Raw genomic sequence first — 21,729 nt, forward strand, 5'->3', positions numbered from 1 at the left:
GTGATCTGCCTGCCTCAACCTCTCAAAGTGCTGGGATTATAGGCATGAGCCACTGCACCCAGCCATGTATTTCATTAGACCGTCTTCCTGGACATGTAGGTGGTTTGTAACCTTGGTGAATGGAGGCAATGGTTTCATCTCTTTGAAAGAGTAGGCTTTCTGAGTGCAGATAAGAGGAGCATTTCTGGGGAAGATGGCTACGTGGCAGTCAGCATTCTGGTGACAGTGACGTACCTTGGATCTCTGTGTCCCCAGCTGGAGTTAGAGAGAGATTTGGACAGAGCTGTGGCTGGGGCGTGTCATCTTTGGCTCTGTACTTGGGATTGATTGAAGGTGAGGGGAGCATTCGAGCCCTGTTGAGAATTAGACACCGGATGCTGGTAATGCCTGAGAAATGAGATGTGGCCCCCATTTCCCAGGGGCTTGGAGTTGTGGGGACAGGAAGAGGAAACCAAGGACTGCAGACCGGTTCTTCCGGATGCTGGGGGAGGGGCACCTACAGCACACCCGGGTCTGGGCAACTTCCTGGAGGAGGTGGCCTCAGGCTGAGCTCTGGAGAATACACGATGGAGAAGGTGGAGGAGAAATGGGCATCCAGACAGAGGCAAGAGCGTGTGCCAGAGGACGAGACCTCGAGTGTGACCTGTCAGGGACTGAGTGGCTCCAGGGAGCCGGAGTGAAGGGGACTCGTGCGGTGTGGGGAAGGGCCAGATGGAAACGCTCAGGGCTTACTCCTTCCTTTATTGGCATAGGAAGCCCTTGGAGCCGGGGTGGCATTCAGATTTGCGTTTTTCAAAGCTGCCTCTGGAAGCAGTGTGGGAGACAGACGGGAGGCAGAAAACCAGCCAGGACTGGGGAAGAAGTGATGGACAGGAGAGGAGACCTGCAGGGGGTTGGCGATGGATGAAATGTGGTGGGTGCAAGGAAGGTGGCATCCACGTGGCTTGCAGGCTTCTGGCCCGGGACCCTGCGTGATGCTGTGCATTGCTTTCACCAAGCTGCGAGCCACAGGAGGAGAAGCCAGTGTGGTGAGGATGGGGGAGAAGGGGATGAGTTAATTGGGGGCTTAAAAGCCTTAGGGCAGAGCAGCCCGGTGCGGTGGCTCACAGCTGTAATCCCAGCACTTTGGGAGGCCGAGGTGGGTGGATCACCTGAGGTCAGGAGTTCAAGACCAACCTGGCCAACATGGCAAAACCCCGTCTCTACTAAAAATACAAAAATTAGCCGGGTGTGATGGCAAATGCCTGTAATCCCAGCTACTTGGGAGGCTGAGGCAGGAGAATCGCTTGAACCCAGAAGGCGGAGGTTGCAGTGAGCCAAGATTGTGCCATTGTACTCCTGCCTGGGCGACAAGAGCAAAACTCCATCTCAAAAAAGAAAAAAAAAAAAAGCTTGGCACAGAGCGAAGAGGAGGCGCTCAGCAGACGATTGCTTATGTGGGTCTAGACCAGGGCTGCCCAGCAGAATCTTCAGCCATGGTGCAAGGTGCTAAGAGCTGCGCTGTCTAGTATGTATGGCAGCTATGGCAGCTGCTAGTCACGTGAGCACTTAAAATGTGGCTCCGGTAACTGAGAACTGGACATTTCACCTTGTTTAACTGACATAGCCCCACGTGGCTCACAGCCACTGTGTTGACTTAAACATTTGCAAGCCCAGGTCTCAGCAGCCAGGTCAGTGGTGGGGACGTGGACTGGGGCATTGTCAGCAGAAGATGTGGTGTGGACCAGGACAGGCAGAAAGAGGTCAGGCGCGGTGGCTTCACGCTGATAATCCTACTTGCTTTAGGAGGCCAAGGCTGGAGGATTGCTTGAGACCAGCCTGGGAAACATAGCGAGACCCTGTCTCTGAAACAATTTTTTTTTTTTAATTAGCTGGATGTGGTGGCATGCGCTTGTAGTTCCAGCTACCCAGGAGGCTGAGATGGGAGGATCATTGGGGTCCAGGGGTTTGAAGCTGCAGTGAGCCATGATTGTACCACTGCACGCCAGCCTGGGTGACAGAAGGAGACCCTGTCTCCTAAATAAATAAATAAATAAATAAATGTAGGAGAATTAGGAGCAAGAGGAGCTGAGAACTGAGGAACAGCCTTGGAGAGCATGGGTCTTTGGGGGTTGATCAGGAAGGTTAAACACTGGGAGACAGTGTGGGCCAAATCCCAGGGCTGAAGAAGAGGGCAGTCGACATTGGCAGATGCCTATGGGGACACGAAAGAGGAATGCAGAAGGGTGTTGGGTACCACGAGGGTCGTGGGTGATCGCAGCCGAACAGTCGGGGCGGGGCCGGCAGGAGGAGGGCCAGTGGGATGCTGTGCTGATTATATTCCTGACCTAGAGGCCCCAGGCTGGGGATAAAGCCCTGTCTTATGCCAGGCTTCCTCGGGAACTGCCTGGAAAATGCTGGGGCTTGTCCAGGCCCCAGACAACCAAAGACATCCATGCTGCTTGTAAAGGGCTGGGTGTGGTGGGGCACCAGGCCATAGAATTCCCAGGGTCTTTCTTCCCTCTGTCTTGGGAGCGGTCAGCCCCTGAGGGCGTCCCCGCTGCTGGTTCTGGGGAAGTGGGCGACGGGCCAGGCCACCTGCAGAGTGGGCCAAGGGCAGCTGTTGGTGCCTCTCCTCTCTCACACGGTTCTCAAAGCAGGGGCAAGCCTGCCGCCCGAGGCCTTCCAGCTGGGAGGTGAGCTGAGGACAGCTGCTCTACTCAAGGAAATCTTTGTTTCCACTGGGACGGAATCGGAGCTCTGGAGGCTGGGCTGGCCAAGCGCCCTGAAGGCCCGATGCCTGGCGGCTCATGCGGCCTCCTTGTTTGCAGGGCCTGGGCGAAAATTTACACTGAGTCCCACTCTTTGCTCCAGGTGAGTCCTTCCTGGTCAAGGTACAGTTGCTCCAAGATGGGAGGGAGATGCTTTAGGATGGGAGAATTCTTGGCCTGTCTTCGCTTCACTTTTTTGTCCCAAGCCAGACTTCATTCCCATCCAGGGAAGAGGAAACCGTTGCTAATGAACTAGCAAGTAGCCCTGGAAGAGTCTGTATTCATCCCTGGACTTGGGCTTTGGAAGTAACCAAATAAACACCTAAGCCTTAAACACAAACCCTCCTTCTGCAAGACAGAGGGCAGCTTTCTGGAAATGGGAGAGGGAGATTGAGAGAGGAGATAGGCTCCAGGATCCCGGCGCCTCTCAGGAAAAGGGGTTGCTCACCTCCATCTGGCCAGAATTCCTTCCATAAGGGACCCCCATCCACCACCAGGTTGAGGGGAAGAAGGAGAGTGTGAGATCAGTGGGGGCAGTGCAATTATAGCAGGGAACATTAGCTATTAAATGGGCTTCTAGAAGAGGTAAACACACGTCACTCATCAAATGGGAGCCACTCTGCCCGCCTCCTGCCCATCACCAGAGGAGTATGGTCAATGGGCAATTAGTGTGACGAATGGCTTCTGGCGGGAAGGAAAGGGCTATGAGCAGATGTCACCTGTCAGAAGGACACCCCAACGTGGCACCTTCCTCTTTCTTGGCGCCCCAGTACCTGAGTCCTCTTGCAACAACAGGAGAGCTCTATGCTTCTCAACAGGAGAATTCGACTCATGTCAGAGCCGAGGGGGAGTGGACTCAGGGCTTCTCTTCTGGTTGGGAGGATTCTGGGGATGTTCCAAAGGTGGCAGGAGGGAGTGGCACGAAGGGGTGGTGATGGCTGAGGGACCATTGAGGCTGTGTAGAAACCAGGAGTGTTTGGGTGCTGGGCTGAATCGTATTCTTTTTTCGAGACAGAGTCTTGCTTTGTTGCCCAGGCTGGAGTGCGGTGATGCGATCTCGGCTCATTGCAACCTCTGCCTCCCAGGTTCAAGCGATTCTCCTGCCTCGGCCTCCTGGGTAGCTGGGATTACAGACACACACCACTGCTCCCAGCTAATTTTTGTATTTTTAGTGGAGACGGGGTTTCATCATGTTGGCCAGGCTGGTCTCGAGCTCCCGGCCTCGAGTGATCTGCCCACCTCAGCCTTCTAAAGTGTTGGCATTATAGGCGTGAGCCACCATACCTGGCCTGAATCCAGTTCTTGAACTGGAAACCACTAGGTGTGGGATAAAGTCCTATCTTATGCCAAGCTTCCCTGGGAGATGAATGTAAACTAGGGGGAAGCGGGGCGGGCAATATCCAGACCCTGGAAAAGGCAGACGAAGGTGCTTGTCTTGGGTGGACTGAGGTCTGGGGGACAGCGGAGCCCCTGGAGGGCATCTGATACAGGCACAGGGTAGGAGGGAGAGTTGGCCTTTAGGAGCTATTCAAGCAGGCTGGGGATGGATGAGATGCGGTTGCTTGAGAGGAAAGGGTCTAAATGCCTCCCAGATTTCTGGCCTGCTGTTTGTTCACAGTTACTGCTTCCTCCCCAATGACTTCATTTTAATCTAGAACAGAGCTGTCCAACAGAACTTTCTGCAATGATTGAAATGTTCTATTCTATACTTTCCAACATGGTAACCACTAGCTACATGTGGCTTTTTATTTTTATTTTTTGAGACAGGGTCTTGCTCTGTTGCCCAGGCTAGGGCACAGTGGTAAGGTCATGGCTCACTACAGCCTCAACCTCCTGAGATCAATCAATCCTCCTGCCTCAGCCTCCAGAGTAGCTGGGACTACAGGTGCACACCACCATGCCTGGCTAATTTTTGCATTTTTTGTAGAGATGGGGTCTTGATATATTGCCCAGGCTGGTCTTTAACTCCAGGGCTCAGGCGATCCTCCCACCTTGGCCTCCCAAGGTGCTGGGATTACAGATACGAACCACGGTGCCTGGCCTACATGTATTAATAGTTATTGAATGCTTGAAATGTGGCTAGTGTAGCTGAAGAACGGAATTTTGAATTTTCTTTCATTTTAATTAATTTAAATTTAAATAGCCACACATAGCAGCCACTGTACCGGACACTACAGTTCTAGAATGTTACCCACTTAGCATTTTAATTCAACATGTGTTATTCTGTCTTGAGCTATAATTGGGTACGTGTCTGTTTCCTTCACTAGCCTGTTATATTCTTGAGGTCAGGGAATAGATTTAGTTTATGGTTGAATCACTTCCTCCCAAGCCCTTGCACAATGCCATGCAAATCATGGGCATTCAGTAAACTCAGCCTGTGTTAGATTGTCAGCTGAGAGGGCAGCTTGGACTTGTCTGCCAAGGCTCCTTCCAATTCAAGGAGATTATAGGCTTCTTGCCTCTCAGAACAGCTGCTCACCTGATGAGGATTAAAGAAAAAGGAAAACAGTGTTTACAGAATGCTTTTGTCAAAAGGCCCTGCACTGGGTGGAGCATCAGGACAAAACCCAGGCACACGGTCCCAGAGCTTCAGGGGTCCGCTGTCAGCACACGAGCATGAGAGCATGGAGGTGAGACAAAAATATAACAGGACCCACTTATTTATTTATTTATTCACCACGCCCAGCTAATTTTTTTTTTTTTTTTGAGATGGAGTCTCACTCTGTCACCAGGCTGGAGTGCAGTGGCATGATCTCGCTCACTGCAAGCTCTGACTCCCTAGTTCAAGCAATTCTCCTGCCTCAAGCTCCCAAGTAGCTGGGACTACAGGCGCCCGCCACCTCGCCCAGCTGATTTTTGTATTTTTAGTAGAGACGGGGTTTCACCATGTTGGCCAGGATGGTCTGGATCTCCTGACCTCGTGATTCACCCGCCTCAGCCTCCCAAAGTGCTGGGATTACAGGCGTGAGCCACTGCGTCCAGCCAATAGGCCCAATTTGAAACAAATACAAGGAATCATGAACTTATGTGTAACTACTGTCTCCTTAAAGGATCTACCACAGATCCATGAGGCCTGTGAAGGGATAAAAATTATTTATTATTATTTATTATTATTATTATTGCTGCAGGGTCTCACTGTCACCCAGGCTGGAGTGCAGTGGTGTGATCATGGCTCACTGCAGCCTTGACCTCCTGGACTCAGGTGATCCTCTTACCTCAGTCTCTTGATCAGCCACTGGGACTACAGGCGCACACCACCATGCCTGGCTAATTTTTGTGTTTTTGGTAGAGATGGGGCTTTACCATGTTGCCCAGGCTGGTCTTGAACTCCTAGGCTCAAGCAATCCTCCCACCTTGGCCTCTCAAAGTGCTGGGATGACAGGTGTGAGCCGCGGCACACGACCAAGGGATACAATTTTTTTTTCTTTCTTTTTTTTTTTTTTGAGACAGAGTCTCACTCTGTTGCTCAGGCTGGAGTGCAGTGGTGTGATCTCAGCTCACTGCAACCTCCGCCTCCTGAGTTCAAGCAATTCTCCTGCCTCAGCCTCCCGAGTAGCTGGGACTATAGGCCCGCGCCACCACGCCCAGCTAATTTTTGTATTTTTAGTAGAGACGGGGTTTTGCCATGTTGGCCAGGCTGGTCTCGAACTCCTGACCTCAGGTGATCCATCCGCCTTGGCCTCCCAAAGTGTTGGGATTACAGGCGTGAGCCACGGCGCCTGGCCGGGATACAAATTAACAGGGAAGTGTCCTCAGGCTTCCTGTCCTCCTCTCCGTCCTGTGTGTAGCCTGGTTTCTCTTTTCCGGCCTCCCTCCTCCTGTAAAGGGGGATGTGTTCTTGTTCAGGAGAAGGTCCGGTGTAGGTGGATGGTGTGGGGTTGGGGAAGGGACGCTGAAGAGTGGCTGGTCCTCAGGGACATGGAGGGGAGGAAAATGGTCGCCGAATTACCATGGAAATTGGCTCTTATTTGCAGGATTTGGGAAAGGCAAGTAAAGAGCTTGAGTCATGCTGGAACTGTCTTCAGCTGCCTTGACTGCGATGTGGCCTGGAGACCGGGCCACGTTGATCTGGATTCGTGTGGGTTTCACACCACTGGTCAAGATGTGCTCGGGGCACTTTCCTGGAACTGCCTAACACGTTCTTCCAGATAACATTGCTGGGACACGGCCTCCCCACTGTAGGGGGATTTTTGCTGGAAATCACTAATAGTGATCTGGAGCCAAGTTTGGTTAGGTGTTGGGCAATACTGTTTTTGCCCAAAAGTGACTAAAATGATCATAATGTTATGACGCTGGCTTTGCTGTGGGATTTGGTAAAATGGTTCTTAAGATCTTTTCAAGAAGGAAAGATTTCAGTCTAGGTTTGCTCTGACTCCAAAGAGGAGGCTTTTGAGGGGATCTACCACCACCAAAGTGGCCTTCTCCCTATCAGCCTGAGCCTGGGGCTCTCTGCTGGGCTTTCCCAGCTCCACCCCCTCCCCTCTACCACGCCCAGGTGACAGCCTTGTTCCTAACCCAGCTGCATCCTGGATCCCATCTCTTCTGACCAAGGTGTGGAAAATCCATTTGCTAGATTAGAAAGAGAGAGACCAACATAAAAACAAGTGCTGGTGCTTAGCTAGGGGCAGTTCTGCCCCCGGGGAACAGGCATATTACCGTGTTTGGAGACATTTTTCATTGTCATAACTAGAGGTGGTGATGCTAATGGCATCTGGTGTGGACAGTCCAGGGTTACTGCTAAGCATCCTGCAGCACACAGGCTAGCCTCCCATCACAGGGGATCATCTAGGCCCAAACCTCAGTGGTGCCAGGGTTGGCATCAGGGTGGCAAACACTTGTAATCCCAGCACTTTGGGAGGCCAAGGCAGGTGGATCACCTAAGGTCAGGAGTTCAAGAGCAGCCTGGCCAACATGGCGAAACCCTGTCTCTACTAAAAATACAAAAATTAGCCAGGCTTGGTGGCGCACGCCTGTAATCTCAGCTACTAGGGAGACTGAGGCAGGAGAATAACTTGAACCTGGGAGGCAGAGGTTGCAGTGAGCCGAGATCATGCCACTGCACTCCAGCTTGGGTGACAACGAGACTCCATCTCAAAAAAAAAAAAAAAAAAAAAAAAAAGAAACAAAAAAACACCAATGGTGCCAGGGTTGAGAAACCACAGAGTAGAATAAGCCAAGGTAGCTTTGTAATGCCTTTTGTAGTTACTTTCCAACCTCTCTGAAATAAACACGTGTGTGTGTGTGTGTGTGTGTATATGTATATGTGTATATATATGTAAACGTGTGTATATATATATAAAACATTTGGGGTTCAGGAAAAAATGTTTAAAGAAAGGAAAATCTCTTTTCCTTTTAACTGGCACAAGTTTGCCACTTAAAAGGAAAAAACAGAGTAATTATTAAGGCGCCAAGGAGAAACAGAGGAAATACAGAAATAGAGAAATAAACAAATTTAGAGAATTCAATCTGACAAGTATTTGCTGAGCACCAGTGACATTCAGGAGGCTGCAGGATGCTTGGCTGGGGGACGTCCCAGCCCTGGAGGAGGTTACCCACGGTCTGCTGAGTGGACTTTCGTAGGCTAGACAAACTCTCTGCAGTAGGAGACAATAGGAAAAACAAAATTATGGCGCCCACCTATGATCCCAGCACTTTGGGAGGCCAAGGCAGGTGGATTGCTTGAGCTCAGGAGTGTGAGACCAGCCAGGGCAACATGGTGAAACCCTGTCTTTACGAAAAAACAACAACAAAAAAATTTAGCTGGGCCTGGTGGGGTATGCCTGTAGTCCCAGCTACTTGGGGGTTGAGGTGGGCAGACGGCCTGAGCCTGGAAGGTTGAGGCTGCAGTGAGGCAGAGTGAGACCCTGTGTCAAAAAAGAAACCTAAAAGCGAGGATGGAGAAATTTTCCAGTTGAGGGGCCTGGGAAGGCTTCAGGAAGAATATGAGACCTTGAGTTGGGTGTTGAAGACATGGTGGGCAGGATTTTATTGTCATCTGTTGTCAGCCTGTCTGAGTTCAAATGCAGCCACCCTGCTCAAACATCAGCCTTGGCCTGGCGTGGAGGATCAAGCCTGTAATCCTGGCACTTTGGGAGGCCGAGATGGGCAGATCACTTGAGCCCAGGAGTTTGAGACCAGCCTGGGCAACATGGTGAAAATCTGTCTCTATAAAAAACAAACAATTAGCTGGGTGTGGTGGTGCACACCTGCAGTCCCTTCTCCTTGAGGCTGAGGTAGGATGACTTGAGTCCAGGAGGTAGAGGCTGCAGTGAGCTGAGATTGCACCACTGCACTCAGCCTGGGTGACAGAGTGAGATCCTGTCTCAAAAACAAAACAAAACAAAACAGAATTTTAAGCTAATTAGCTTCTCCAAGTCTCTGTTTTCTCATTTACAAATGTGGTACAGTAATGAATGAATATTGTCTCTCTAGAGGATTGTGGGGCCATCTGTGATGGGATAAAAATTATTAATGAGGAAGTGTTCTCAAACCTAACCAGACTAATGGCTAGAGAGATAACTTAGATGTGCATTTTACAAATTAACATGTGCAGATACACACTCTCTTTGGCAAGTGGTGGGAGGTATCAGAGATTTTGGGTGGGAGCTGGCCTAAGCAGCCCCTTGGTCATGGGGACGGTCTCTGGGCCCTGACGCATGGGAGGGACAGCTGGTTGGTAGGACACTTGGAGGTGGGGGCTCCAGCTAAGGCACTGCAGGAATGGGCGGGGGTCATGCAGTGGGGTGAAGACTGGGTGTAGGTATGTGTGACGGGAGGAAAGAGGTTCGGGGGGGCCCACCTTGCTCTCCTCACTCTCACCTTGGAGGCTCCATCACGAGAGCCTTGGGCTCCAGATCTTCCCCTGCAATGTTGACTTGGTGTGAAGGCTCTGCGGGGAGCCCTTCAGACCTCACTCAGGAGCCCACTAAAGGCTGGGCGTGGTGGCTCACACCTGGAATCCCGGCACCTTGGGAGATTACGTGCACTTCTCACCCATCTTCTCACTGGGTGGCTGTGTGTTGAATGAGGTGTTCCCATAGGGCCTGAGACATTCTTGAGTTTTACATTTTGGTAACAAAGAGGGGTTAGAGTTGACCACAGTTGCTATGCCCCTCGGTGGGGAGGTTTTCGGCCCACCTGAAATGGCTGGGCATGTGACTCCTGATGCCAGATTTCTAGGCGAGGAAAGCGAGCCGCTCACAGGGTGGCACGTGGGCGTTCGTCTAATGTGGGCCCAAGCACCGACCCTCGAGGGCTCCCTGGACTCCCCACCTCCGTGAGCACCCCTTTCTAGAAGGACTGTCCCAATACTGGATGAAGAGGGTCCTGCCCCAAGCTTTTGCCAAAAACTCTGGGAGTGAGAGACGTGGGGTTGGCTTCCTGGAAGGATGACTGCTCTCCGGGGCTGGGCTTGGCACGTCCCTAAAGTAGATGCCAAGGACACTCGCTGATGCGCCGCCTGGAGGCTGGAAAGCAGCTTGCAGCTGCCTTCCTACCCACCTGCCCACCGGTGAAGGACCTGGTCATTGAGCCAGCTTTGCTTTGAGTTAAGGGATGATGATCATTCAAAGCTTACTTGGGATTTTTCTTACTGTCCTAAAAGGGGTGGTAAACAATTGTCTGTGGGGCCAGCGGCTGATGGACTCTCCTTCCCGAGAGGCTGGGTGGGCAGAGACAGCACCTTGCTCAGCAACCTCTCAACACCAGCCTGACTGGCTGAGGCTCTGGGGGCAGAGTGTGTGTGCACGTGTGAAGGTGTGTGTACATGTGAGCGCATGTGTGCATGAGTGGATGAGCATTCATGTGAACGTGTTGAGAGTATGCATGCGTGCATGTGAGTGTGCATGTGATGTGGGTATACGTGCATGTGAATGTGTGCATGTGTGTGCACGTGTTGTGTGTGGATTGCATGTATGTGAATGTGTGCATGTGTGCACGTGTGTTGAGTGTGTGGATTGCATGTATGTGAATGTGTGCATGTGTGCACGTGTGTTGAGTGTGTGGATTGCATGTATGTGAATGTGTGCATGTGTGTGCACGTGTGTTGAGCATGTGGATTGCATGTATGTGAATGCGTGCGTGTGTGCACGTGTGTTGTGTGTGGATTGCATGTATGTGAATTTGTGCATGTGTGTGCATGTGTGTTGAGTGTATGTGGATTGCATGTATGTGAATGTGTGCGTGTGGGCTGCATGTATGTGAATGTGCATGTGTGAGTGGATTGCATGTATGTGAATGTGCATGTGTGAGTGGATTGCATGGATGTGAATGTGTGCATGTGGATTGTATGTGAGTGCATGTGATGGTATATGTGTGAGTGTCTCATCACACTGCAGGACAGGAGAGGACAGCAGAGACTGCGCAGGCCAAGTGTCGGCTTCCCTTGAAAGGTTGTGAAGGACTCTGGATGGCATCATGTGTATTGTGTGCATGTGAATGTGTGGGTTGCATGTGAGTGTATGTGAGTATGCATGTGTGGATTGCATGTGTTGAGTGCATGTGTGTGGGTTGCATGCATGTGTTGTGTGTGCATGCATGTGTGTGGGTTGCATGCATGTGTGTTGTGTGTGTGCATGCATGTGTGTTGTGTGTGTGCATGCATGTGTGTTGTGTGTGCATGCATGTGTGTTGTGTGTGTGCATGCATGGGTGTGTGAGAGTGGTTGTCCTCCCAGAAGCTGTGTAACTGCAGCATTTCCCAGTGGCGTGAAGCTGGGGAAGCACCTCTGATTTCCAGGCTGTTTCTCTGTGCAGCTGCTTCCTAACTTGGTGCCTTCCCTGTGTGTTTCTTTCCCACCAGGGCCCAGGAGGAAGATGGGCTCCCGTGGACAGGGACTCTTGCTGGCATACTACTGCCTGCTCCTGGCCTTTGCCTCTGGCCCGGTCCTGAGCCGTGTGCCCCATGTCCAGGGGGAACAGCAGGAGTGGGAGGGGACTGAGGAGCTGCCCTCCCCGCCGGACCATGCTGAGAGGTGAGGGGCCACGAGAGTGTAATAGCAGGATCTCTGGCTCTGGCCAGGCTGAGCCTGGGGCTCGGGGCCCCCGGGGGAGCTGGTTCACTGTGAGATGTGAAGGCGAGAAAGCCAAAGCTGAGCCGTGGCCCTGCTGGAGGCTGGTCCTGCAGGATGGACGAGCTATTCCTCTTTTCAGTGGCTTGGGCACCTCACCTGAAACTGCAGACAGTGGTCCAGCCTCACCACAAGCCGAAAGGAGCGGGGTCTGCAAGTGGCTTTGCAGCTGCCTTCTTAAGTAAAGAGCAGACCAAGCTCCCAAATCCACCCTCCAGTTTGTCTTTTCATTGTCACTTTGTCTGCTGAGAATGTCCGCTGGGGTTCTAGGCACCACTTGGAGGCAGGGAGAGATGGAGCATGGCCTTAGGAGAGATGCTGGACCAAGAGCTGGTGTCCACGACCCACGTGTCTCATCACACTGCAGGACAGGACAGGACAGCAGAGACCGGGCGGGCCAAGTGTCGGCTTCCCTTGAAAGGTTGTGAAGGACTCTGGATGGCATCTACCTTTGTGTCTATGACCTGCAATGACAGAGAGACTCCAGCTGACCTGGGATATTTCCTAGGGAAGCCGAGTGCTTTATCCAACTGCCATGCATCCAGCGTGAGGTCCTGGAGACCCAGCGACAGCTCAGGCCTGGCTTGGAATCTCTTCGTTATTTTGAGTGTTGGGCTGACTTGATACTTGAGGCTTCAGGCTAACTTTAGTGTACAATGGGATTGGACAGGATTTGAGGCTGAGTCACACCATTCCGTTCTTTCTTCCTCTCCCTCCTCTTTCTTTGATTGAGCCCCTCCTATCAGTCAGGCCATCCCCCGGGCACGGGGGACACATGACTGGCACAGTCCTGGACTCCAGGAGCTCTGAGGCTGAGAGGGAGACAGAGCCATGAGAGACAGTGCAGTGTGGTGGGCTTTGTAGCAGGGGTGCACCCATGATGCTGGAGGCAGGCTCAGGAGAGGGAGGAGCGGGACCCAGGAAGACTGAGAGGAGTGAACTAGGCCTTGAAGACACCTGGGGGCCTCCCAGGTGCCGAAGGAGGAGAAAGCCGCCTGGTAGCCGGAATGGGGTGTGCAGAGGCATGGCTGGTAGTGTTTGTCGGAGCTGGTGGGTGGCTTGGGATGGTGAGACCCAGTGCTGGAGGCTGGAGGCTGAAGGACAGGAGGGCAGTTGAGCCTAGAGGCAGCTGGGTCTAGTTGGGGAGGGTCTCACCTGAACTAAATCCTAGAAAGAACAAGAGGGGTCATGGGAAAGCTTAAATTGGACGGTGTTCTCGGAAGAATGCCGGAGGGAGGCAGCAGAGAAGATGAGCTGGTGCGGGGAGAGGCAGATTCCAAGCGAGAGTCGAAATGGCAGGGGTGCCTCAGAGACGATGAGGGCCCTGGGCTCAGGTCTGGAGGTGCCTGGAGGCTGGGGGCCCAGGACTCTGCTGAAGGTTTCGGTGGGGGGAGTTGGGGGTGACGCTGAAGGCTGCACCCTGGGCACCCGCTGCTGATGCCAGGAACAGATCTCAGAAAGAGAAGATTCCAGAGACGAAGGGATGGGGACAGGGGTTTTTGTTTTGCACACATGACATTTGTGGGGCCTGTTGCATCTCCAGATGCAGACTTCTGGTGAGAAGTTTGAAGTCAAGGTCTGGGGCTTAGGAGAGAGGTGGGGGTGAGATGTCCGTCTGGGAGTCCTGGGCTTATGGGTAGCTGAATGTAGGGCACAGAGATCCATTTCCTGGATAGTCTGGGGTGTAAAAGTGGGAGCAGCGTTAGATAAGGGGCTGGCCCATCCAGGGGGACTTTGCTGCCCCCATGGGTCTGTGCAGCTCTACAGCCTGGGCAAGGAGAGCCACAAGCCAGAGCACACAAGATACCGCGAGGGGCCGCGAGGTGGCAGCCAGGAGCCGCCGCCATGCATCCTGCCCGTGGGCCGGTCCTTCCAATGTCAGGTTGGAAACATTAGAATCTCTCCAGCGGCTGCAGCTGAGAGGAATCCTAAAGATCCAGTTGAACCTTCTCATTCACAGACGAGTCAGCTTCATATGTTATATTCTAGCGTCATGGATACACGATAGGGAGTCCTGGCACTGTCTTGTGTCACCCAAGACCCTCTCCTAGACGTGTGGATTTTTCCCAAGCAGCCACCGTCTTGCGTGGCGCTCAACTGATTGCCGTGTTTCCAGGACCGTCATTGCCTTTAACAAAGCACAGGGGGTTGTTCTGTAGTGAGGATGCCAGAGTGGGCCGTGAGCCCACCAGCATGAACACAGAGCTTTGTGGGCCCAGGTGAGAGAGGGAGAAGGCAGGTCAGGCACACCAGACCCACTGGCAGCAGAAGAGAGAAGCGTTTCCAGGCCTGAGAGTTCCTGACTTTCACTGTGATGCATTATTCCCTCAGGGCTGAAGAACAACATGAAAAATACAGGCCCAGCCAGGACGAGGGGCTCCCTGTTTCCCGGTGCTTGCGCTGCTGTGACCCCGGTACCTCCATGTACCCGGCGACCGCCGTGCCCCAGATCAACATCACTATCTTGAAAGGTCAGATGGCTGCAAAGACGAGCGCAGGGGTGGCCAGGGCTGCTCTGTGCTGATCTGGAGGAAGGGATGGAGTCGTTAGGGTGGGGCTGGGCGAGAGCAGAAGGACTCCCTCGGGACACGGAGCAGAGGCAGGCAGGCTGTCATCTAGAGGGGAAGGCACAGGAGATTGATTTTGAGGCTCTGGCCCCTCCCCAAGAGGAGGGGTTGGAAAGGGGCCTGCAGGACCTAGAGCAGGAGAGCGAGCCCAGTGGCTACTTGGGGCCTCGTCCCTCCCGTTGTATGTGGACGCCAGGCTTCTAGGCCCTTTGATTTGGGGCTTGGTGCCCCAGCCTGCTTTCTGAAATGCCACCCGCTTGCCCCGGTCCTGCACACGGCAGATAACCCCGCACAGCCCCGTGAAATCAAACTGTGAAATCGAACTGGGAACACTTGCAGCCTAGATCCTGAGCCGGCCCAGACATCTGGAGTTCATTTGCTGAGCGAGCCGTGGGTCTGGCCGCAGAGCCCGTTGCTTTTGGACGAACCTGTATGTTCCTTTTTTTTTTTTTTTTTTTTAACCAGGGCTTTCCAGAAGGAAAAAAAATTATTGCTTCTCGGCAAAAATAGAACCGTCCTTGAGGTTGAGTCTGTTTGCTTGGCCAGTTTGGGAATCAAAATACCCCTGTGCCAGGCTGGGAAGCTGCCCGTGGTGGGGGGCTGGGGGCAGGAGTGAAGCTTCTGCCAGGTCAGGGCTGTGAGGTCGAATCAGGACTGCGCTAGGGACCAGAGCGTGAGCAGCCAAGGCTCAGGACACCACCGGATTACTCCAATAACAGCACATGTCTTCCCGTTCCTTTTAGGTGAGAAGGGTGACCGCGGAGATCGAGGCCTCCAAGGGAAATACGGCAAAACAGGTTCAGCAGGGGCCAGGGGCCACACTGGACCCAAAGGGCAGAAGGGCTCCATGGGGGCCCCTGGGGAGCGGTGCAAAAGCCACTACGCCGCCTTCTCGGTGGGCCGGAAGAAGCCCATGCACAGCAACCACTACTACCAGACGGTGATCTTCGACACGGAGTTTGTGAACCTCTACAGCCACTTCAACATGTTCACTGGCAAGTTCTACTGCTACGTGCCCGGCATCTACTTCTTTAGCCTCAACGTGCACACCTGGAACCAGAAGGAGACGTACCTGCACATCATGAAGAATGAGGAGGAGGTGGTGATCTTGTTCGCGCAGGTGGGCGACCGCAGCATCATGCAAAGCCAGAGCCTGATGCTGGAGCTGCGGGAGCAGGACCAGGTGTGGGTGCGTCTCTACAAGGGCGAGCGCGAGAACGCCATCTTCAGCGAGGAGCTGGACACCTACATCACCTTCAGTGGCTACCTGGTCAAGCACGCCACTGAGCCCTAGCTGGCCGGCCACCTCCTTTCCTCTCGCCACCTTCCACCCCTGCTCTGTGCGGACCCCAGGGCTCGGCACCAGGCTGACCCCACCGCCTCTTCCCCCATCCCTGGATTCCGCCTCCCTGGCTTTGGCCAATTCAGTGAGATGCCCTGCACGCACGGAAAGCCAAAGCGACCGGTGCTCCCAGATGCTGCAGCCCCTGGCGAGAGCTGACGGCAGATGAAATCACCAGAGCGGGGGGGCCCGCGAGAACCCTCGGGGACCTTCCGCTGCCCTCTCGGCACACATTCTCAAGTGGAGCCCGCACAGCGAGACGCGGGTGGCGGCAGGGCATCCCAGGGTGCAGCCCCGGGGCTCCAGTCCTTGGAAATAATTAGGCAAATTCTAAAGGTCTCAAAAGGAGCAAAGTAAACCGTGGAGGACAAAGAAAAGCGTTGTTATTTTTGTCTTTCCAGCCAGCCTGCTGGCTCCCAAGAGAGGGACTTTTTCAGTTGAGACTCCACTTAAGAGAAGATGCAAAGTTAAAGCCCTGGGGTCAGGGGAGGGGCTGGGGGCAGGAAACTACCTCTGGCTTCATTCTTTTAAGCCACGTGGGAATTTTCTTGAGGGACAGGTGGACCCTGATATCCCTGTGGCCTTGCCCAAGGGCTCAGCTGGTCTGAGTCACAGCTGCAGGGTGCTCGGGGCTGGGACCGCAAGTGTCAGCCTCCCAGAGGGACAGCTGAGCCCCCTGCCTTGGCTCCAGGCTGGTAGAAGCAACCAAAGGGCTCCTGACAGCGGCCAGGGACCCCTGAGTCCCCCAGGCCTGCAGATGTTTCTATGAGGGGCAGAGCTCCTGGTACATCCATGTGTGACTCTGCTCCACCCCCGTGCCACCCCAGAGCCCTGGCGGGGGTCTCCATGACTGCCACCCTGGCATCTACTTTCTGTGCCGCCTGCCACATGAATCAGCCCCAGAAGGCCCTGGGGCCTTGGCTTCTGTTTTTTATAAAACACCTCATGCAGCACTGCAGTCTCCCGTCTGCTCGTGGGCTAAGCATCCCCATTTCCACATGTGTTGTGTTGGTTGGCAGTGAGGCTGATCCAGACCCTTTCCGCCCCCACCACCCTCATCCAGGTCTCTGACCAGTAGCCTGAGAGGGGCTTTTTCTAGGCTTCAGAGCAGGGGAGAGCTGGAAGGGGCTGGAAAGCTCACGCTTGCCTGTTTCTTCAGACTCTGTGAGCCTCAGTCCTGAGACCAGAGTCAAGAGGAAGTGCACGGCCCAACCACCTGGGTCAGGATTCTCTCTCAGGAGCTGGGTGGCAGGGGAGGCAATAGCCCCTGCGCCAATTTCAGGACCACCTGCAGCAGGGCTGCGGTGTCTCTGTGGTGCTCTGGCCCTACCCATGGCCGCCACGTTCTCTGATCTCCAGGAACCCCACAACCCCTCTCCACCTCACCCCACGTTGATGCCCAGGGTCATTCTTGCTACTTGCTGGGCCCCCAAAGCTCCACTGCCGCTCTTCCTTCCCCCATCCCGCACCTGGTTTTGACTAATCCTGCTTCCCTCTCTGGGCCTGCCTGCCGGGATCTGGGGTCCCTAAGTGTCTCTCTTTAAAGAACTTCCGCGGGTCAGACTCTGAAAGCCGAGTTCCTGTGGGCGTGCCCGGAAGCAGAGTGCCACACTTGCTGCTTAAGCTCCCCCAGCTCTTTCCAGAAAACATTAAACTCAGAATTGTGTTTTAAGCATCCTGCCTCGTCAGTTTGCTCATTAAACCGAATTGTCGTCGTCTTCTCCTCTCCACCTAAAGTCCACTCCTGCCTGGGAGGCCCTCAGCTTCATACCTGGGGACATTGGCACCCAGCAGGCACATGCTGGACCCTGAGTTGCCTCGCTCCTCCTGGGGGTGCAGCCTCCCATGGGTGGGGCAGCCAGAGCGTGTGTTGACTGCAGCTGAATGTGTGCCCAAGTCGGACGCCTGGGGCCTGGGTAGGTCTGGGCACTTGTGAGAGGTGGGTGGGAGGCAGGGGCTTGCTCTACTGAGCAGGACCATACTGTCCCCCGGGAGGGAGAGAAACCGTGGAGGTAGCAGCTTGGCCGTGGCTCTGCAGCCTGGACACTATTCCTTTCCTAGGGCTGCCGTGGAAACCAGGGTTAGGGCATGGGTGGCATAAGGCTGTAGCGGAGGGTCCTTCCTGCCCCTTCCAGCTCTTGGTGGCCCCAGGCACTCCTTGGCTTGTGGCTGCATCTCCTTAGGCTCTGCCTCCATCTTCACGTGGCCTTCCCTTCTGAGTGTCTCAAATCTTCCTCTCCCTTCCCTTACTATAACACTTGTTGGAGGATTTAGAGAATCAGGTAAATATTTAGGGCCCACTGTAAATCCAGGACGGTCTTCTCTCTAGATCCTAACGTAATTACATCTGCAAAGACTATTTCCAAATAAGGTGACATTCACAGGTACCAGAGATGAGGACTTGGACATATCTTTTTTCAGGGGATACAGTTCAACCACTACCACGGCTTGCAGCTTGAATATACCCATCAGCAGCCCGCTCTGTTCTCCAGTGGTGCAGAGCAGATGTTCATTCTTCTCTCCATTGCTTGCCAACTGGGTTAGAAGCCAGGCCCTGATCCAGCTGCCGACGGGATCTACCTTGCTCTCTCTGGTGCCAGCAGGCTGCAAACAGCTGATCTTCTTCTGCCTGCTCCTGGAGTGAAGCCACGTGGTCATGCTTGGCTCTGGGCTAGGGCCAGATTGGATCAGGTGGGCCCTGCAATCCTGCTCTCTGTGGGAGAAGGAGCAGGCCCCCACCTCTGGGGAGTTCAGGCCACTCAGCAGAGGATGCGCTTCCCAGGCAGTGGGGAGCAGGGACTAAGTGCCCTTCCCAGAGGTGCCTGGAGGGAACCAGCCAGCTTCTTACAGGTGCCCAATGACAACCCTCTCTGAAGACAAAGTCACGTGGACCGTGTAATACCTATTTCCCTGCTGGTCAAGTTCTCGTGGGAAAGGAGGCGGGGTCTGCTCCTGGGCCTGCCCCATGCTCCTTTTAACACCCCTCTACCTTTGGGGTTCCCCCACCCCCAATCTTTTCAGGCTGGCATTTATGCTCCACCCATTCTTCCTCCAAATATTTCCCTTGCTCTTGCTTTGTGGCAGACTGTGTGCTAGGTACTAGAGGCATAAGGACAGATAAGATATGGTCCTTGCCTTTCTGAGGACTTTCTCAGGGTTTTGACTGCAGTGTGACATAGAGGCCAGCCTTCTCAGAAGAGCTGCATGCTTGGTACCAAGCGATCTGCTCCACCTGATGCCCTCCCCAAGCAGTTGATCTTGACAGGGTCCTCTCCCAGTTTCCTGTCCCAAGGTCATGAGAAATTGGCTAGCCATCTCAGTAAAGGGTCAGGAAGGCTCAGTTGCAATACAAATATCAGTGTTTTAGCAAAAGGACTTAGAAATGACTGATGACTCAGTCCAGGGAAAGAACTGCTTATGTTAGGACTTTCAGGAGCTTTTGTAGCCAGGCATGGGGATGAGGAGGGCATGACCCACACTAGTCCTCAATGATAATTTTCTGTAAGGTCCACTGTGGGAATGCAGTGTTGTGATGGCAAGTTGATTTTATTGGGCCATAATGACTGCCATAAGATGAGACATTGTTGCCCAGATTATTTTAAAAAAACAGAATGTAACAGAAAATAATAACGTAAGATGTCGATGTCCCAACATGCAAAAGAATGGAGTTGGGCCCCTACCTCACAACATATACAAAAATTAAACACGGATCAAAGGCCTAAATATTAGAGCTAAAACTACAAAATTCTTAGAAGAAAGCCCAGGCATACATCTTCATGACCTTGGATTAGGTGATGATTTCTTAGGTATGATACCAAAGGTACAAGCAACAAAATAAAAAAATAGATCAACTGCACATCATCAAACTCGTACATTTCTGTATTTCAAAGGACACCATCAAGTAAGTGAAAAGACAACTCACGGAATGGGAGAAAATATTTGCCAATCATATATCTGATAAGGGACTTATATCTAGAATATATAAAGAACTCTTGCAACTCAATAATAAAAAGACAAATAATCTAATTAAAAATGGGTGAAGCAGCCCACACTTCTCCAAAAGAGATATACAGAAGCCAATACATACATGAACAGGTATAATCATCAGGGAAACGTGAGTCAAAACCACAGTGAGACACAACTCTACAATCAATGGGAAGTATGCAGTCAAGAAGACAGATGATAACATGTGTTGGTGAGGATATGGAACCACTGGGACTGCTGTTAGGAATGCAAAATGGTGAGACCTCTTTAGAAGACAGCCGGGAGGCCGGGCATGGTGGCTCACACCTGTAATCCCAGCACTTTGGGAGGCTGAGGTGGGCGGATCATGAGGTCAGGAGATCAAGACCATCCTGGCTAACAAGGTGAAACCCCGTCTCTACTAAAAATACAAAAAATTAGCCAGGTGTGGTGGCGGGCCCCTGTAGTCCCAGCTACTCAGAAGGCTGAGGCAGGAGAATGACGTGAACCCAGGAGGCAGAGCTTGCAGTGAGCCAAAATTGCGCCACTGTACTCCAGCCTAGGCGACAGAGTGAGACTCCATCTCAAAAAATAAATAAATAAATAAAAAGGAATGAAATGCTGTTACATATTACAACATTGGTAAACCTCAGAAACGTTATTCAAAGGGAAAGAAGCCAGACAAAAAAGACCATATGTTGCATGATCCCATTTATATGAAATGTCCAGAATAAGCAAATCCAAACTAAAAATTATTGAATTCTACACTTTAAGTGGATGATTTTATGGTATGTAAATGGTATCTCAATAAACAGCAGTTACAAAAACAAACAACACAAAACCAAAAAATCAGGCTGCCTCAGCCTTCTCTATTGAAGGCTGGTTAAGTCCTGGAGCTCCAGAGTCATGACCTTCAGAGTTGGTCCTATTGTTCTGGGCTTGGCTTATGATGGCACAGGGGCCAGGGGCCAAGGGCCAGTGAGATGGGATGGGAGTGTCAGGGTTAGTTTTTCCAAGAACAATGTCAAACAAGCATTTTTGAATCAACTGGTGGGTGAGATCACAGAGTCAGCGGGAGGCTGATGCAGGTGCCAGGGGAAGCATTCCACAAGGAATGACTAATTGAGGACCATGTCTTCCTCTCTCAAGTCCTTCCACAGCTGGGGCAGGAATGGGAAGCTATGGTGACCTCAAGTGCTCCCGTATCCAGCCCTTCCTAGGGCAGAATGGAGTGAGCCCATATCTCATTATGCAGATGGCCAGGCAAGGACAAGGAATTTCCGCTTTAGACACTTTTACAGATAGGATTAGAAGTCCATATGCTCTGGAAAATTTGGAAACCTCCTTGCCTAAAGACAGGAAATGTTCCAACCGATCAATTGACATAGCCACTAAGTTAGTTCTCCATGCAACTTGAGATCCTGCTTACTAAGATATTCCACAAGAATGTATTAAATGTTTACCACACGGAGGAAAAAACTCTTACCATTTAGAGTTATCACAATCAAAATATAAAATAACTATGCTTGCTACATTCAGGGAGGTAAAAAAAGGATTGATATTTGTGGCAGAAAACTTTAATGGTGGTGATGATAATAAAGAAGCAAATGGAAACTCTAGAAGTAAAAAACAAATGAATTTAAGAGCCTGGGCAGCATGGCAAAATCCCATCTTTACAAAAAAATACAAAAACTATCCAGGCATGGTGGCACATGCCTGTAGTCCCAGCTACTTGGGCGGCTGAGGCAGGAGGATCACTTGAAACTAGGAGGTGGAAGCTGCAGTGAGCCAAGATTGTACCACTGCACTCCAGCCTGGGGTACGGAGTGGGACCCTGTCTCAAAAAAAAAAAAAAAAAAAAAAAAAAAAAAAAGGAACTAAGAACTTGGTGGATAAATATGCCATCATACTGTACAGAGCTGAAGAGAAAAATCAGTGAATTAGAAGAGAAATCAGAAGAAAATATTTAGAAAGAAGTATGGAAAGACAAAGGGATGAAAACACAGAACAAAGGTACAGAAGTGACAAGAAGAAGGCCCA

General features: G+C 52.2%; 1 protein-coding gene across 14 annotated transcripts in view; it reads left to right on the forward strand.

Annotated features, from left to right (window-relative positions):
* C1QTNF1 (C1q and TNF related 1) overlaps positions 1 to 17,401 on the forward strand; it is a 39,229-nt gene extending 21,828 nt beyond the window's left edge. For 9 of the 14 annotated variants that reach the window (XM_077968987.1, XM_077968986.1, XM_015120356.3 and 6 more), the window contains 3 exons: positions 11,550 to 11,721; positions 14,149 to 14,288; positions 15,128 to 17,401. In XM_077968987.1, coding sequence (XP_077825113.1) covers positions 11,564 to 11,721; positions 14,149 to 14,288; positions 15,128 to 15,678 — 849 coding nt within the window. In that variant the 5' untranslated portion in view covers positions 11,550 to 11,563 and the 3' untranslated portion in view covers positions 15,679 to 17,401. 14 annotated transcript variants of the gene reach the window in all.
* Positions 17,402 to 21,729: the final 4,328 nt, after the last annotated feature.

This window comes from Macaca mulatta, chromosome 16 (assembly GCF_049350105.2).
Source record: "Macaca mulatta isolate MMU2019108-1 chromosome 16, T2T-MMU8v2.0, whole genome shotgun sequence".
Classification (NCBI taxonomy): Eukaryota; Metazoa; Chordata; class Mammalia; order Primates; family Cercopithecidae; genus Macaca; species Macaca mulatta.